This window comes from Brachycentrus maculatus, unplaced genomic scaffold, assembly GCF_059751285.1.
Source record: "Brachycentrus maculatus isolate JH-2025_06_01 unplaced genomic scaffold, ASM5975128v1 h1tg000386l, whole genome shotgun sequence".
NCBI classification, from domain to species: domain Eukaryota; kingdom Metazoa; phylum Arthropoda; class Insecta; order Trichoptera; family Brachycentridae; genus Brachycentrus; species Brachycentrus maculatus.
The window spans coordinates 372,706-392,849 of NW_028281135.1; the positions used below are offsets into that span (position 1 = coordinate 372,706).

At 29.9% G+C, this 20,144-nt stretch overlaps 1 protein-coding gene across 1 annotated transcript in view; it reads right to left on the reverse strand.

Annotated features, from left to right (window-relative positions):
- Positions 1–20,144, reverse strand: part of LOC148303107 (uncharacterized) — a 155,840-nt gene that overhangs the window by 36,222 nt on the left and 99,474 nt on the right. Inside the window, exons 5-7 of the mRNA XM_088270433.1 lie at positions 8,952–10,707; positions 3,844–3,940; positions 418–633 (exon numbers count right to left, since the gene is read on the reverse strand). Of these exons, the coding sequence (XP_088126559.1) occupies positions 418–633; positions 3,844–3,940; positions 8,952–10,707 (2,069 nt within the window). The remainder of the gene's footprint in view (positions 1–417; positions 634–3,843; positions 3,941–8,951; positions 10,708–20,144) is intronic.

Genomic DNA, 20,144 nt, shown 5'->3' on the forward strand with positions numbered 1-20,144 from the left:
ACCCGCTACAGGGCATAAAGTGTTGTTTTTGAATTTTGAAGAAAATGTATTGTTTAATTATTTTTTTAAAAATACTAAATATTTTTCAAATGGAGAAAAAACCTTTAGGTTTTACCTAAAAAGGTCTGATGCACAGTAAAAAGATCAAAAAGTAGCTTGATATTTATTTTTAATACATCGTATTATATTTTTAAACTTTAAAAACGTCCTCCTGAAAAGTCAAGTTTTTTTATTTATGACGATCTTGAAAGGAGCGAGCGATATATTATAATAATTTTTAGTATGATGTTTATTTTTCTCCAAATCATCGTTCACAAACCTGGGCTTCTCCACTACTCCACTGTAAGTACTCAGACTTCCATATTCTTCTTCATCATGTTAAAAAAATAACGTTTTGATTAAAATCAGTCTACTTACATTGTATCTAATTCTGTGGTCCATGATATAATTGTTCTTGGCCAAACTGCCATTGGACGAGGGCCCCTTGTGAGCCCCCGGAGCCCCCGGAGCCCCCACGGCCCCCAGGGACCCCACGGACCCCTTCAACAGGTCCGGCTTGTCCACTTCGGGGCCCCCAAACTCCTGCAGCTGCTGCAGCCAGCAACACAACATGGCTTCAATCCCCTCATCGACCTGAGATGAAATCAAAACAAGAATAAGATTCTAACTGAAATTAATAATGATTCTACACTATCTTATCATGACGACTGGTTTCAGAAGCTATGCTTCCATCTTCAGGTCTAAATATAAATATAAATAAATAAAAATATTTTAAATTTAGATCTGAATATGGAAACATAGCTTCCGAAATTAGTCGTCATAATAAAATAAACTCAAGTGGAAAATCATGTCTTACCTACAAAGTGAATGCCGAAACAATAAATAAAATATCTTATCATACTACGAATTAGTATTTTTTTAATGTATAAATTAATAAATTTTTCTGATTTCATTAATTGATTCGGCAGTCACTTTGTGGTAAAATCTATCCATTTTCAATTAATTTTTTACTTAGTAAATACCACTATTTCTTAAAATCTACTGTGACACGTGTTTCGATGTATTCCGCATCATTTTCGCATCATTTTCAAACACCGTATGGTACGGTGTTTGAAAATGATGCGGAATACATCGAAACACGTGTCACAGTAGATTTTAAGAAATAGTGATATTTACTAAGTAAAACATTAATTAAAAATTTTACTGAGTTTAATTAATTGATTCAGCAGTCACTTTGTAATAATATCTAACCATTTGGAATTTAAGTTTTATTTGGTAAATATCATTTTTTCTTAAAATCTATCGTAACTGCGTGTTTCATCCATAAAATGATGCGGAATGCATCGAAATACGTGCCACAATAGATTTGAAGAAGTAGTGGTATTTACATAGCAAAATTAAAATTTAAAATGAATAGATAAAACCACAAAGTGACTGCCAAATCAATCGTTTAAATTATTTAATTGGCTTGAATATTTATTAATTTTAAAAATTAAGAGTTCACGTATTCGTGAAAGCCTGGGCGTTACAGACATTAATAGGAAGGTAGAGGATAGACAATTGAGATGGTATGGGAATATAGGACGCAGAGAAACCGAACATGTAGTTAGCCAGGCAATAGAAATGGATCTTCCTCGAAGGTTATCTAGAGGAAGACCAAGGTATTCATAGGTGAAGCAGAAAGATAACATGATTCGAAGACATGGCCTAGGTGACGTTATCCAGGACAGAAGGACATATAACCTGAAGACGAGGAGAGCTGACCTCAGCTTATTGACAAGGACAATAAGCTGGTATATAGCCAGGAAGATGATTATTAGTTTTAAAAATTTATAATTTATTCTATCAGACACTAAATTATTTATTAAATAGATGATATATCAATATTATAAATATCTCAAGTTGAGATGAAACACCTTTTGGTGTCTTTAAATAAGAAAGAAGATTCGATAAAAAATTTATTTATCTACCAGAAATCGAGCATATAATAAATAAGTAACCATCAATTTTCCTATCGAGTTTCTCGATTATTAAATCTTGAACTGTTTTTTCTTCCTTTTTATTATTTATTATCAGACAGTGCATTATTTAAAACACATGTATGGCAAAAACGTTTAAGTAAGTTGTAGTAATCATTCAAGTTAATTTACAGCATAATAATGAAAGGTACCAGTAATGAAAGGTGGCATGTATCGCTCAATTTTGGGTTCTTTGCCAAAAAACCCGTAACCTTATTTTAATAAAAAAACATTAGCACATAAAGTACAAGCCTACAATTCCTCACAGGACCCTTCAAATCAATCTCGTCGAATTGAAAAGGATTCCAGTGCACGTATTTGGAAAGAAAGACGTGAAAATAAAAAAATCCTATTTTCGAATACCAAAATGGTTTCGACACCGATTCGATATAACTAGTCATGAATGGGAAGGCAATGTGTTATGAAAACTTCACATACAGGGTTTTGCGTCGTTTTCCAAAAAAGTTTTTCTAGGAATATCAACGGGTTGTAAAATTCGCGGAATCGTTATTTTATCTCTAGTAGAACTGAAATATTACCTGTATATATTTTTTTCCTCTTAAATATCAAAATTCCTTTTCATTGAAGCATTCTTCTGCTAATATTCATACTAGTATAGTGGTAACTAAAATTGTTTTCTGTAATTTTCACTGAACAGGTTCAAAACATTATGGGACATTTAAAAAAATATTTATGTCTCAGCTAAGACGAATAAGTTATTGAGATGGATATATACAATATAAGTGTAAGTTCACAACATGTTGAGTGTGTTCAAATAATTTTTCACAAAATGGGTCTCTGCTAAATAAAAGTATTTAATAATATATCCAATCATACGTAGGTATAGATCAGCTATTAAAATGGTCTCTTCTTAATAAAAGCTTTCTATGTCCAATCGTAGATGGCTGTTGTGAACTCAATCTCGGAACGGCATGAGATGGATCATGTACCTAGGACATTTTTTTTCTACGACCTACGAAAATTTAAGTAGTATGGTTGTCAATTATGGGTAGAATAGTAAATATTAAACGTGTGTAAAGTGATCACTTAACCAGCCTAGGACAGGTTGTTAGCCTTGTTAATTCCCAGCCTGCTTTATTCTTCTTCTTCTTTGTTGAGATGTGAAAAATAAGTTTCAGTATTTGCGACCTTAGAATTAAGTTTTGTACTGAGATTTCTTGAAGGATTCAATTTAATATAATAATTTTATTAAAATTAAACGACAAATGTTTTCATCTTCTGGTACAAATTAAAACTAATTTTATAAATTAATTTAATTTAATATAATAAAATAACATCTACATATATAGTTTTTATCCACTTAATAATTTTATTTGACTAGAAGCTGGGTTTCGTCATTACCGGCATCATCAGACTGGTGGGAGGCTAGATAAATGTTATGTACACGCTAAGCAATAACTGCCAGAAAATGTAAATTTCATTTTTACTTATTTATTTATTTTATGTATTAATTTTAAATCAAACACAGATTTTTTGAGTCTACTTAGTTAAAGTCAACTTAGTAGACTCAAAAAATCTGTGTTTGATTTAAAATTAATACATAAAATAAAATGGAGTTCTACAAATTAAACGCCAAATCAATAAATATTTATTTATTTACAAAAATATTTATAATATTAGTATATCACCACTCACCGAGATTTTTTTTCGATCACGAAACCGGTAGACTTCTCGGTGAGTGATTATAAACTTATATTGTTAACATTTTTGTTAAAAAAAATTCAGACAACACAGGACTGTCCCATACAATATGATCCATATGCGGTGAATTATGTATTTTAAAAATAAATAAAGAATTTTTTACCCTTCTGCTGTCTGGCACTTGCGGAAAAACAAAATCGGTTGCAGTAAGTACTATCTTGTTTGGTCCTTTTGATAATCTTTTCTTCAACAGGACATTTCTGAAAAAGGATACAAATAAAAATATCAATAATTCTAGTAATAAAAAAGTATTTATTTGCTGAAAATTTAAAATATAATTGAAGTAGATATATGTATTTGTAAAGGTGCCATCAATTTTCTTATAAATTTTCCGATACTATTGAATTTTTTAAAATTTAATTATAAAAAGAAAACAAACATTATTTATAGAAACAGATTTTTAGCGATAAACGAGTATAATACAATCCACAATCCATCCAATACAATCCACCATCTCTTGTATCATGCCAAAATATAATTTTCCTGAAGTTAACCTTTTCAGTAAACTGAAACATATGGCGACGATAAAAATAAATCGTATTTGCGACAAATTGGCCGATAGTTTAGTGACGCGTCACGCTGCGCCGTCGTCATTTCAAAGTTTCAGCATTTCAGGACGTTTTAGGGTTTACAAAAAGGTTGTCGGCACAAAAAACCCTAAGCCCGGTGCGTCGGCTAGAGACATCAGCATTTAGGGATAAAAAATAACAACTTCCGGTTGGCAGTCCGTTTTAACGCCGTTTCCGGCAGACATTCAGACACTGAAAAGTTTTTCAGGAAGAAAATATACGAAAAATCTTCTTAAATTCGGTTTTATATACTTATTTCATATTTTTATTTTCAAACGTAAAAAAGGCGGTGAGCGTTTTTGCTGTAATATATGAGATCTTAGGTTCAATTCCCAGTGGTATCATAATATATTCAAGTATTGTTATCTTAACAAAGATGAAGAAGAATATGGAAGTCTGAGTATTTACAGGGCTTTCGACTTATGTATGATAAGATTTTGAGTGTGTCAAATTACTTGTTCACAAATCTGGATTATCGCCAATTAAAAGAGTATTTTTCAAATTATGTTTTGACACCTCATCAAAGATGAAGAAGAATATTGAAATCTAAGCATTAACGGGGCTGACATATATATGAAACCATTTTGAAACAGTGTTCTTGAATCACTAGAACTTCACTAGAGACATCTATTGGTGAGATGGTTTAAGTGATCAATTTATACACGAGTAATACTCACCATTCTACCCACGATTGACAACTATACTACTCAAATTTCGGAAGCTGTATATATATCCTTCAATTAACATTTTCTTTCACTTGCTACTTCTCGGGTGTGATAATTTTTTTCAATCACACACAAAGTGTTGTGCTTGGAAGTATTTTTTTCATTGAGGACACTCAAATATAATAAGAAGAGATTGTTTCATTACACATACTTAAAATATTGTATGCGGAAGTGATTTATATATATATATATATATATATATATATATATATATATATATATATATATATATATATATATATATATATATATATATATATATATATATATATATATATATATATATATATATATATATATATATATATATATATATATATATATATATATATATATATATATATATATATATATACATATATATATATATATATATATATATATATATATATATATATATATATATATATATATATATATATATATATATATATATTTATATATAAATATACATATATATATATATATATATATATATATATATATATATATATATATATATATATATATATATATATATATATATATATATATATATATATATATATATATATATATATATGAAAATCACTCTAGACGCTTGATAGTGCAGAACTAATCACCTTGCCTTCCCGCAAAATACGACACCTTAAATTTAAAACAACGAAACGGCCATACATATTTAGGAAGTTTTCCTCGAGTAGGGTAGGTTCGTGTCTCGTGGGACTCTTTGAATAATAATCATCCCCTAGTCTCGGCGACCCCCTGGATTAGTGCTCGCTTCAGCTACCCCCGAATATTTACATCCTTTCAACCGATTTCACCGCAGTCGGAGACACCGCGACCGCCTTCCTACAGAAAACAGGCTCTGGCAAGTGGAAAATTGTTTCCAAGAGAGAGGGAATATTGAAAAAGTACGAAGAGGGAATAAATAAATACTGCATCCTTAAGGGAAGACAATACTGTGTTGAAAACTTGTATGGAAAACTCTGATATGTGAATTTTTAACTTCCTATCTGACTTAGATTTAAGTTTTGTACTGACATTTGTCTTGGTAACTGCATTGTATAAAATAACATAATAACTATGTAATTTTTTCTGCGTTAATTTTATTTGACCAGCTACCGGGTTTCGTCTTAACTGACATCATCAGACATCACCAGTCTGATGATGTCGGTTACGTAGGTCAAATAAAATTATATAATTTATAAATTACATATATACCTAATTAACCTACTTTAAAACTTATTCTTATCATCCAATGATGCATAGGGCACTGCATCGATGCAATGTTACCTTGATCGATACTTACACGAAGGCAAGGTGATCACTCCCGCGCTTCAATGACCAGTCCGGGGTAATATTAAATAAATATTCAAATGTAAAATCACTAATATTTATTTTCACCTTCCCCCTGGGAATTGAACCTGAGACCTCCAAGTCGTTAAGTTAGGTAGTTAAACACGCTAACCATTACACTACGGAGGTGGACAACTAAATAACTACTAATTTTGGAATAATCATTCCATCATCAGGTAAAATGTAGGTATTCCATAAAGTGAATGATGAACGCTATATAGAATGTTAAATATTTTTGTAGATGGGAGTTGCATATATTATTTACCTTGCTTATTATGTGCAAGGTTTATAATACATGAAGTGCATTTTTGTTTCTTCTAACTGATTTGTGGTATGGTAATAAAACACTCTCCCCAATTAAGAAAGTAAGTAGAGTGTTATATTACCATACCACAAAGTAAACAATGCTTTTAATAAGAAAAAAAACTAACTAACGAATCATCATGCTGTTTCCTCGAATTAATGTGAATGGTGAATTAATAAAAATAACATCAAAAATTTAAAAAATCTATAAACATTAAAACACACACAAAATGAAAAGTATGAAAAAAACTTTCATGTCTTTCAAACCTATAAACAATAAGTAATGAGTATACCGTAAGTCCCTCACCAAAAATAAGAGCTAAGTCTCTGTTTTGGAGAGAAACAGTGTAACTAGTATAAAGATATCGCTCACTCCTTTCAACAACGTCATATATCAAAAATCGTCAATTTTCAGTCGTGCATATTTTAGGAATGTTCATAAAATGTACTATATCCCAGCAAAAGTGGCGTATTTTTAACATAATATTTACCCGCTACAGGGCAGAAAGTATTTTTTTGCATTTTGAAGAAAAGGTACTTTTTAATAATTTTTTCAAAAATACTAAATATTTTTCAAATGAAGAAAAAACATTCATTTTTAACCTAAAAAGATCCGTTGCACAGTTAAACAGTTTAATAAGTGGCTTGATATTTATTTTTATTACCTTTTATTATAGTTTTAAACATTAAAAACGATCTCCTGAAAAATCAAGTTGTGTGAAATATGACGATGTTGAAAGGTGTGAGCGATATGTTAAAAGTAGAAATGTCTATCAATTTTTTTTAAATGTGAATAGTTTATTGTTTATTTAACTACATATTAAATCAATAAAAAAATATTATGAATGTGTTAATAAAAAATAAAACACAAAATCAGAATATTTTTTTCTTAAACAGCACCAAACAGTAACAGCTTCCTTCTTTAGAGTAACAAGATAAAATACCGCCATTGCAAATGTCCTTTTTTTATGAAAGCAAATTTTAAAGGGGATGCTTTACTACCCTCAGCTTCATTGGGTCCCGCGCAACGTTAAAAGAAGACACTCCCTAATCCCTGACAGAACAAAACCAGAGACTTGTAAGAACATTTTATGCCATTGTTACCGCTTTATATCATTCTTACAAACGCTGATACCGTTGAAGGCTCAAATTTAAATGTTACTTTATACAATATAATGCAAACTATTGTGCTTTACTTTTACAATGCTAACTTTAGATACATAAAAAAATAAGGATGTAGTGATGTAACTGATTCTTTTAAAATAAAGAATAAAAGAGATTTATTTATTGTTTCGGCATTAACTTTGTGGTAAGACATGTTACAATGATTAAAGAAAACACTTCGTTTTTTACTACTTGAGTTTTATTATAGACTACATGTTTCAGAAGTTAAACTTCCATCATTCAGGTCTGTATAGTAACTGTTATGTTATTATACAGACCTGAATGATGGAAGTTTAACTTCTGAAACATGTAGTCTATAATAAAACTCAAGTGGTAAAAAACGAAGTGTTTTCTTTAATCATTGTAAAAGAGATTTAATGTGAGAGACAAAAGGAGCATCACTAAATAAATGCAACATTTTGAAGATGTCCAAATACTGATCATGACGGTCGTCAGCCCCGTAAATGCCAAGACTTCCATATTCTTCTTCATTTATATCTCATCTTTGATAAGATATAAAAAAATAATATGAAAAATAAATGCAACATTTCATAATTTGCTTAAAAAATTATCTTTTTATTCAATACTCGTATTTAAACTGTCACTAATTGGTGAATTTGAAAATGACATTCTGAACATTATTTGAAAATGCCATAACAAGGCGAAACAATCGTCACGAATTTTATTTTACGTGTTTTTTTTTATAATAAAGTACAATTTAGTACACACTAAAAATCAGTTTTTGATATTATTATTTAATATATAAATTAAAATAATGTTTGTATGTATTTGGCTTTTAATTTATATTAAAGATCTCCATAATTTATATTTAAAATATTAAAATCGAACACTGATTTTAGGGTCTACTTAGTTGCATATTTTTATTTTTAAAACACATAAAATTAAATTCCGGACACTTGTTTCTCCTTGTTAGGGAATTATAAAACTACTGTCAGTAGTTTGATAATACCCTAACAAGGCCAAAAAAATTGCAAAGAATTTTATTTTTATTTGTTTTAAAAATAAAAATATGCAATATAATAGACCCTAAAAATCAGTGTTTGATAATATACATTTTTTGATAATTTAAAATAAACAAGATTGGTACTAACCTTACAATCATTGCAATCCCTATAGTCAGGCCACAGAACAGAAGTGCCCCAATGACGATAATGATGATATGAGTAGAATTCACTTTGATTTGGGCTCTAATACAGAAGTCACCATAACACGAATCATCTTCAAACTCGGACCCCTTCTCTTGAAACCACTCGTCAAAATTTGGCTGAACTCTCTGTATATTCAGCGACACGTCTCTTTGATGGAACATATCTCCATGGTTTTTCTTCCATGTCAAGTTCTTGGAAGATTGCAAAATAATCAAGGGTCTCCAGTGCGATTTCGTTATATTTACTTCAGTTTCTTCTTCGAGCACTTCTTTCCATTCTAGAAACAAGAACTTAAACACTTTGATCGTTTTATTGTCTGTGTTTCCATTTACGACGGTGCTTAAACCTTCCAGGATGTGCTCAAACAGTTCGTTCCTCGAAGATTTCTCCATGAATACGTCGGAAACGCTGTTTCTGGAATCCATACTTGTAAGGATCATGAAGGATCTCTTCATATCGAGACTGATGTTTTCAAACATCTCGTAACGATCTTCGGACCAACTCCTTTTATTCCTCGTATAAGTTGAGAATAAATCTTTTTTGAACACAGTGTGAGTCTTCAGTTCTTGAGTTATTGCGGAATCACCAGGGTAGGGATGTTTTTCAGAGTTACTGTCGTTTTTATTTTTTTCTTCATAATTTGAGAATGTCATATCGTTTCGTCGGTGAAGATCCTCCTTTTTTGATCTCTCCTTTGAATCTCTCTCCCTGTCATTACTTTCACCTTCGAGACTTCCGTTACTTGGCGTCTTATGAATCTCCAGTTCATGAGTTACTATAGAATCACCAGGGTAGGGATGTTTTTCTGAGTTACTGTCGTTTTTATTATTTTCTTCATAATTCGAGGAAGTGATATCGTTTCGTCTGTGGCGATCCTCCTTTATAGAACTCTCCCTCAATTCTACCTCCCTGCCATTATTTTCACCTTCGAGACTTCCGTCACTTCTCGTCTCTAACAAAGGCCGTGTTGCGGCACTTTTACGACGATCGACATTTAAGAGGCCGCTCTCGCGAAAGGCATTTCTCGCGCCGTAAAAAGCTGATCCACCCTCCACCCCCGGGGAACTCCCCTCGCTGGCGAGAGATTCAGAGTACTTTCCATATTTCCCGATAGCACGATTCTCCAAATCTGTCGCAAGTGATTCACTTTCACGACCATCATTTTTATGGAAATCCTGGATCGAGATATTTACATGGGACTCGATGCTAAATGCGGATGTTGTATTAAAACTTAATTTATCTTCTGCTTTTCTCTGATCGTCAATAACATCAGATTTATTTAATCCAGCATTTACGACCGTATTAGATTTATTAACAAGTTTTATATTTACACTATTGGAATAAATTTTATCTGCTATAATTTCGATGAAATTATTATTGCTTTTTGTTTCATCTACTAAAGGGGCACTTATATCGCTATTATTACGTTTGGAAGACAGAGGACTTTTGATATCGGGACTGGGTTCTCTATATCCATCTACTCTAAGGTCACTAGTATCCGCGGCTGCTGGAGGATCTTGCTGCATTTCATCCTGCAGATTTTCCTGACGAGGCCCGTTGTTGACGATCCTCGGTAGAAAGGGGATAAAGCTGGAGACGTCTATTGCCAGGAGAATGGCTTGGGACAGCTTCAGACTGTCTATGGCTTGAAGGATAGTTTCTCCAGTTGTTGATCTCAGGGACGCGCACAGGATTATAACTAAAACAATGAAAAATTCAGAATTAGCTTAAAAAAACAATTCTCAGTATTTTAAGTTATGTGTCTAAATCTATGGTCACCAATGCTGAATTTTTACTCCACTGAGAAGTTATTTGTATCATGATTTTTTTAAATTGATACTTCAATAAAGATGATGACAAATAGGAAAGACAGGGCGTTTACAGAGCTTATGACTTGGTTTATAGGCTGGTTTAAGTGACCACTCTATACACGTGTAACATTCACATTTCTACTTCTATGGATGAATGCTGCTTTTTTTCTTTCTTTCATAAAATAAAGGAAAAAACGACACATGTTTCATATCAAGTTGCGGTACTTTTAAATTGTATTTTATTTATTGCACACCAAATATTAAATAAGTTTAAATACCATTAAATATAAAAATCAGAATCTTGTATTTTTTTACAAACGAAAACATAACAACCACATATTACCACAAAAGTTTTTGGTAAGGAAATATAATTAATTATGAGTATTTTAATGTTTTTAATATTTTACAATTTAATTAACCCTGATGATGACATGGTTCTTGTCGAAATCGGTAGGTTAAAGTGTACTAATAATAAAAAGTGGTAAAAACAAAGTGGTTTAATTTTATACAGTTTATAAATTGTCCGCCTCCGTAGTGTAATGGTCAGCACGCTCGGCTACCGTTCTGGAGGTCCCGGGTTCGATTCCCAGGGGGGGGAGTCAACTTAATGTAAGTGATTTTTTCACTGTAATATTTATTCAATATTACCCTGGACTGGTACCTGAAGCGGAGGGCTGATCACCTTTCCTTCATGTGTAAGAGATCGAGATAATATGCGTTTATATGAAGCAGTTCCCTATGCACCATTGGGGTGCAAATAGGGGTTTTATTTTATTTATTTTTTTATTATTATAAAATGTGCCACAAGGTATTTGCGAAAAACATTCAAGAAATAATCAAAACAGTTTGTCGAGGGAGCGACGCAATATGGTAAAATACCGGCATATGGAAACCAGATGAAAATAAAAATCTCTGTAATTCCAGTATAAGATCAGTTTAAATAACCTTCGCAGTAAAATATTTCAAACGTTAATGTTCAGTGTGTAGTACTTACGTGGAAGATTTATAATGCTTTCACGTAGTATCATACTACAGAATCAATTAACCCACTTAGGGTCGACATTAATAAAGCACTTTTCAGGCTCTACCTTATTTTTTTCATCGTGTCCTTCGACAAAACAAAACAAATAACAGGAAAAAATTTTTTTTGTCGCATGAATCGTTTTAATAACATGTTTTCCCAAGGCCACACGGAGAGATTCTGTGTTATTTCTCCAAACTAACGTCTAATATATTCGCGTAATATCATCCATAAAACATACAAGGTTTCAATAAGTCGATAAACATCAATCCTCTTTACAACGTGACAGGAATATAACCATAAATTATTGTTGAACCAGTTATAAAACAAAATATAAAAACATCAGTAAGAATAATAAAAACATCATGTGTGTAAAATATAGCTAAACTGGCAGTGACAATGGAGTCTTGGTTGCCTTAGTCTTACATGTGAGTGAATCATGGATTTTGCAAAAGAAGGATGAAATGCAATCCAAATGCGATGTCTCGGATGTATGTGATGCCAAACGATATATTTTAGTTGTTTAAACGGTGATAAATGGAAAAAATGCAAGGCTGAGACTAGCTTTATCGATAAAATTAAGAAAGGTATTTAGAGAACGATTGTCATATTTTCATAGTGAATTTACTGTATTTTTCAACGTGTGCATATATGTAAATGTATAAAGATATGTGAAGACGTGTGTATATATTTTATGTGTGTGCGCTGATATATTTAAATAACACATAATTTTTTAAGTTTTACAAATATAAATTTATACATTGTACTCATCAAATTTACTTTTTAATGTACAATTTTCAACAAATGTTTTCCGCGATATTTTTTATTACGTGGTGTGATATAATAAATTAATCCATTATACGTTCGTAAAGACTATCCACCCTACCCTATAACGTGGTTTGGAATAATAAGCTTTGTGAAAAAACCTTTATCAACGCGTTAATTGAATAAACTTATTCGTTGTAAATTAGTAATACGTGCAAAGTTTTGTTGAGTGTAAAATTAGCCTAAAATTAAGATAAAGTTATAATTATAAAATAATTATAATCATATACGTGTATAAGAGTATATCTAACAACCATGTTTCTCTCAAAAGTGTAGTAGTTTGGCTACGATTGATCGGGTTCTGGGTTCGATTTCTACCGTAGTCGACATTAATTTGAAGTATTTCTTTGACACTATACTTACTTTTTATGATACCTTGGATTCTCATTCGAAGCGAAAGTCTCATATCTAATATTTTTTTCTTTAAAATAACGCTGCGTTTCCTTATAAAACAGCTTACTCAACTAAACCATATATGCTGCCGAGAGCTCACATATGAAAGCACGTGTCTATTATAGGAGATTCAGTCTCTGCCGTCACTCTCAATACACCAGTTATGACCAAAAATTAAATCACAGCACGTTGCTTAATATCCGAGACAATCAGAGTTAAAAATTTATAAAATAAAACAACTTTGTTTTTACCATTTTTTATTGGTACACTTTATCCAACTGGTTTCGACAAGAACCTTGTCATCATCAGGGTTTATGTACTCAATTCTAAAACTTTGAAATATTCTTAGTTAATTACCCTTCCCTTATCAAAAACTTCCACAAAATGTGCCACAAAGTATCTGCGAAAAACATTCAAGAAGAGCTAAAAATATATATTTTTATAGGTAGAATGGTATGTGTAACAAGAGTATAAAGTGATCACTTAAAACCAGCCAGTCATAGCACATCGTAGGCCCTGTGAATACCCAGTCTTTCATATTATCGTTCATCTATACATGTTTGTCAATAAAAAACGTATTAATTTACCAAATCATTTTTATAATTTTCTTTTACCCTTAATTTAATCACGGCGGAGCGCCCTTGAGGGGCCATTATTTTAAATAGCTCTTAATAAATTATTATTATAATCATCTTGTTTTCGCTAAGTGAAACCACTACCGTACCAACTGAGCCATTAATCCTTCGTTTATATGAAGATATACATAATCCGTGACATGTTTACGTTTCATTAGCGGGAGATAGTGTTTATATAGAATCTCGCGCTGATCAAACGGATCGATCACACACTAATCTACTCATACTATGTGTAATTCGTCTCGTTTGATAATATTCAGTCAACCATAAGCCGATGGTTAAGCATAAAGACTTCATAGGGCTTTATTGTAAGGTTACGGTTGACTGAAAATAAACCTGATCGATAATCCGAGGCTTAACTTTAAACTGATGAAAAAACATTGCTTACCTAAGTACCGTTATTCCAAGTTTAATTAGGCATTAAATATTTAATCTAAAGAGTTTAATGGTCCAGAGAGCTTTTAAAGGTTCGTTAACATTAAAAAATTAAATTATAGTGATAAAACTGCAATAAAAACTTGATTATTAAAAAAAGCTTTGATCTATTTTTACTTTTTATTTATAACCTCTTAGGTAGCAATTTAATTGTAGGTAATTAGACCAGAATCGGTTAATGAGTCAGAATTGAATTAGAGAGAAAAAACACACCACACTGTCATTTCAAACAATTTTCGCCTCTTCTATATTCGTGCACTCGTCATACATAGCCGCCAATTACTCCAGATATGTCCACTTTCAAGCGATTATTTGAAATACTAGATCATCCCAAGTTTTTCTCGGTCTTTCCTACGTTTATTTGTATATTATGTAAATGTTACGAGTAATGCTAGAATACGAAGTAAATCTCGGTTTATCCGGGTAAACGGGCATTACCCAATACTGTTGGGTAAATTTCGAAAACTGATAAAAATAAAATTGAATTCTCAGTTACCCGTGTACACCACGGTCTACTCAATGCTGATTTTATAATGCTAGAAAAACGTAGATACTATAAGTACAGAGTCGGGGCAAAGGAACATTTAAACAAAAAACACGAATTTATAAATTTCATTTAAAAAAAATCATAAAAGTACTGTATTGTTTAGAAAAATTTAAAAAACCTAACCTATCCTAACCTAACCTAACATTACCCGGCCAGTGTATGGGTAAACAGCAATTTATATAAATAACTCCAAAGAGGAGGTAATCCAGAATTTGTAAACAAAAATTTAAAAACACAACATTTTATTTTATTTTATTTTATTACGTTTTATTATTTATTTATATCATGAGAATGATATAAATAAATAATAAAACCCTTATCCCCGCCCCAATGGTGCATAGGGCACTGTGTCATATAAACGCAGTGTTATCTTAATCGTTTACGAATGAAGGAAAGGTGATCAGTCCTCCGCTTTAGATACCAGACCAGGGTAATATTGAATAAATAAAACAGTGAAAAAATTACTTATATTTATTTTATCCCCCTTGGGAATCGAACCTGGGACCTACAAAACGATAGCAGAGCGTGCTGACTATTACACTACGGAGAGTGATATAAAAGTCTATTATTTTTAATAATATCTTTTTTCTGCATTATGTGTATTTTTCGATTAATTAAATCTATATGTAAAATCTCCAATTTCTATAAAAATATATCTGTAAAATTGTCAACTGGAAAAATGATTACTTAGCATCCATGTACCCAGTGGAGAATTGCTGACTCAGCTTTATTATCTCTTATCAGTGTCCCTTTCGCATTTTGCTTTGCAGCAAGTGGAGTGAGACAAATCCTTCCGTTTTTATATTTAAAAAATGAAAAACAGTTTTGTTCAATCCGGTGTTCTCGTACTGCTGATAAAAACTGATTCAAATAAAAGTTATACTAAATTATTTTAAAACGTATGGAAAATATTGACATCTCTTCTCAAATACAAATGTACATTTAATTTATCTGCATTTCGGCTCTTTAGGCATAGCCTGTTCTAAGCCGATATACTCAAATAAATATAGAAATACGAAATAAATATGATCCATAAGTCTAGGTATTTACACGGCTTACAACCCATCCTAGTCGGGTTTCAAACATCACGTTTTTCAGTGTAAAATTCACCATTCTACCCATAATTGACAACTACACTACTGAATTTTTTAAACTTGTACATGTATATACATACATATATATATATATATATATATATATATATATATATATATATATATATATATATATATATATATATATATATATATATATATATATATATATATATATATATATATATATATATATATATATATATATATATATATATATATATATATATATATATATATATATATATATATATATATATATATATATATTTATAAATATATATATATATATATATATATATATACAATACGACAATTGTTTTCATCTTCTGGTATAAATTCAAACTAATTAATTAATAAATTAATTAATTAGTTTTAATTTGTACCAGAATATGAAAACAATTGTCGTTTTCGAAACTAGTCGTAAATTAAAATAAAACTCAATTAAGTAGATTATTTTAATTAATTGTGTTTAATTTTGACTACGAATATATACCCTACATATCAATAAGGCAAATAATCCAGTTTCTGGTAGAATAAAATGAATAACTTCTGTCATTCTTTGCTAAAAGATCTTCCACATAAAAGACTTATCAATTTATTTATTCATTTAAATCCCATTTATAAATTAATAAAAATCCTGAACCTTTCGAAATAATCTTTACACTGATCTAAATCAGAGGGAAAAACTGACCTCGTTAGTATATGGCAAACCAAAAACTTTTTTGGTTAGTTAATTGTTGAGGGAAATTCGGGATAAAAGAGACATAAGATATCCATAAGGAAATTCATTTGATTGATTGGATTGGATTGGGAAAAGGATAAGAATGGTTAAGGTAAAGAAAAAGTAATAAAAATAGGACGCCAATGTCAGATATAAAACAAAGGATATGGTGAAATACATGAAAAATCATCTGTTATCTCATAGGATTAAAGGCAGAGTATTGGGGATGAGCTATAGAGGTATCGAAAGGATTCCACGAGTCCCTTATTAAATAAAAATAATCTGCATGAATAAAAAAATAATTTTAATTTCTTCAAAATATCAAATCAGCCTAAGTTATGTAGCGATGGCTTTATAATTTTCACACAACGTAGCATTCATATACACTCGTGTAATTAATATATAATACGAGTATATATACCTATATGAAAATGTCATGTTCATTTGTTCAAAATCTTAAAACTCCCAAAGTAATTCAGCAACGTATTTTTATAAAGTGATAGGTGTTTTTACCGGTGACAGGTTAAAATATGGTTCTAAAAAAACAGCTTATATGACCGCGTTGGAAGCGTCATCTGTTGAACGCTACAGCAGCACGCGCAATATCAAACATTGTTCATAACGAACTGCGTGTTTCTTAGCACTGTATGTATATACACATATATATATATATATATATATATATATATATATATATATATATATATATATATATATATATATATATATATATATATATATATGTATATATATATATATATATATATATATATATATATATATATATATATATATATATATATATATATATATATATGTATATATATAATATATATATATATATATATATATATATATATATATATATATATATATATATATATATATATATATATATATATATATATATATATATATATATATATATATATATATATATATATATATATATGTAATAAAATAACTAGGTACCTACCTATACATTTTATTAAGTACCTACAATTAGTACCTACATAAAACAGTTCTACCACCAGATGTCGCATGCGTCGCTCAGTAGAAAACAAAAGACTTCCGATAATATTATTAACTGTCAGAATCAGATAGATAGATATAAAAATTATTTTAAAGATAAATTAAGAATAAACTTTAATTATTAACTTTAATTACAAAGCAACACATTGTTTATTTTATTATTATACACCCATTTTACATATTATTAATACCCAATAAACAAAAGACGTTATAAAACGACAATTTTGTTAATTGGAAATGGATTATGAAACATTCGATGTATTAAAACAATTACTACAATATGTTCGGAGTGAGAGAGAAAAATTAGAAGATGATCAAAGAAAACGATTAGAAGATAATCAAAGAAGACGTGGAAATTTAAGAACTAGTGATAAAATTAAAAATAAAAATCATGTGAAAAAAATTTCTAGAAAATATAAAATAAAATATACTCCAGAAAAGAAGAATTTCGAAGCAGATTGTGTGAGCAGGAATCCAGTATTAGAATCGAAGGAAAATGCAAATGAACAATTGAAAGTTGTAAATTTGGTTAAATTAGAAGATATTTTAAAAGATCAGAATAAAAATGAAGACATACAAATAACACAGAAACAGTGCTTGAAAAATGAAAATAAAAATAAAGCAGAAAAAACTTCTACGAAAGATAAAATAAAATATACTCCAGGAAAGAAGAATTTAGAAGTAGATTGTCTAAGCAGGAATCCAGTATTAAAATCTAATGAAAATGCAGATGAACAATTAAAAGTTGTAAATTTGGTTAAATTAGAAGATAATTTAAAAGATCAGAATAAAAATAAAGACATACAAATAACACAGAAACAGTGCTTGAAAAATGAAAATAAAAATAAAGTAGAAAAAACTTCTACGAAAGATAAAATAAAATATTCTCCAGGAAAGAAGAATTTAGAAGTAGATTGTCTAAGCAGGAATCCAGTATTAAAATCTAATGAAAATGCAGATGAACAATTAAAAGTTGTAAATTTGGTTAAATTAGAAGATAATTTAAAAGATCAGAATAAAAATAAAGACATACAAATAACACAGAAACAGTGCTTGAAAAATGAAAATAAAAATAAAGTAGAAAAAACTTCTACGAAAGATAAAATAAAATATTCTCCAGGAAAGAAGAATTTAGAAGTAGATTGTCTAAGCAGGAATCCAGTATTAAACTCGAATGAAAATGCAGATGAACAATTAAAAGTTGTAAATTTGGTTAAATTAGAAGATACTTTAAGAGGTCAGAATAAAAATGAAGGAATTCAAAAGAAAAAAACAAATGGATTGAAAAAAAACTGTGTCTACTTTAAAAGGGTCAAGAAGAAAAAAAAAAGAAAAAAAAGAAAGAAAGAAAAAAAAAACAAAAAAGAAAAAAAAAGAAAGAAAAAAAAGAAGAAAAAAAGGAAGAAAGAAAATAAAAAAAAACTTTATCATATCACTAAACTTATACCAGTCCCTTCACTAGAAGAAGATGATCCGGAGGACGAGTGAAAATTTTACTATGAATTTTCATCCCCAAGGGGGGAGATGTAATAAAATAACTAGGTACCTACCTATACATTTTATTAAGTACCTACAATTAGTACCTACATAAAACAGTTCTACCACCAGATGTCGCATGCGTCGCTCAGTAGAAAACAAAAGACTTCCGATAATATTATTAACTGTCAGAATCAGATAGATAGATTATAAAAATTATTATAAAGATAAATTAAGAATAAACTTTAATTATTAACTTTAATTACAAAGCAACACATTGTTTATTTTATTATTATACACCCATTTTACATATTATTAATACCCAATATACAAAAGAAAAATATTACCACGTTATATATATATATAATGTACGTGACTTCAAAATTTTGAGTACTTTGAGTACTTTGAGTACTGTGGTTGTCAATCATGAGTAGAATGGTGAATGTTACGCTTGTATAAAGTGATCACTTAAACCAGCCTTTGGCGGTTCGTTAGTAATAAGACGTCCATATTCTTCTTCGACTTTCAAAAACAAAAGTGGTTAAAAACAAGGTTTGTTCATAATAGTTTTGATTATTTCCAAACCGTTGTTCACAAATCTGGTGAATGTTCAGATTATTTAAGTTGATACATAGCAAAATTGAAACAAGTCTCTCTCCAGAGATCGTGGTTGCTTTCTCAACATATTACGCGTTATGTACAGAGATCATGATCGCTTGAAACCTTATCCCAATATTGTGGTCTGACTGTAAACACGATGCCCTAATCAGACAACCAAATGTTCCGCTTAGCAAATATGTATAATATTTGTAGCTAACCTCATCTTAGCAAACATATACTTATCGCTGGTACTGACCACCCTCAGATTCACATTTTGACATATGATATAAACATGGATTAAGAAGAATTTGAAATTCTGGGTATTTACGGGGTTTATGACTCATCTTAGGTTGGTTTGAGTGATTAATTTATACACGTGTAACGTTCACCATTCTACTAACGGTTGACAACCAAACTACTCAAATTTCACGAGTTTTGTTTTTTTTTTCATTTAATATATTTACATTTTTATTTATAACATAATACATTTGAATCATTTATACATATGGAGAACTTTTATATTTCGATTCGCTGTGCCTCTCC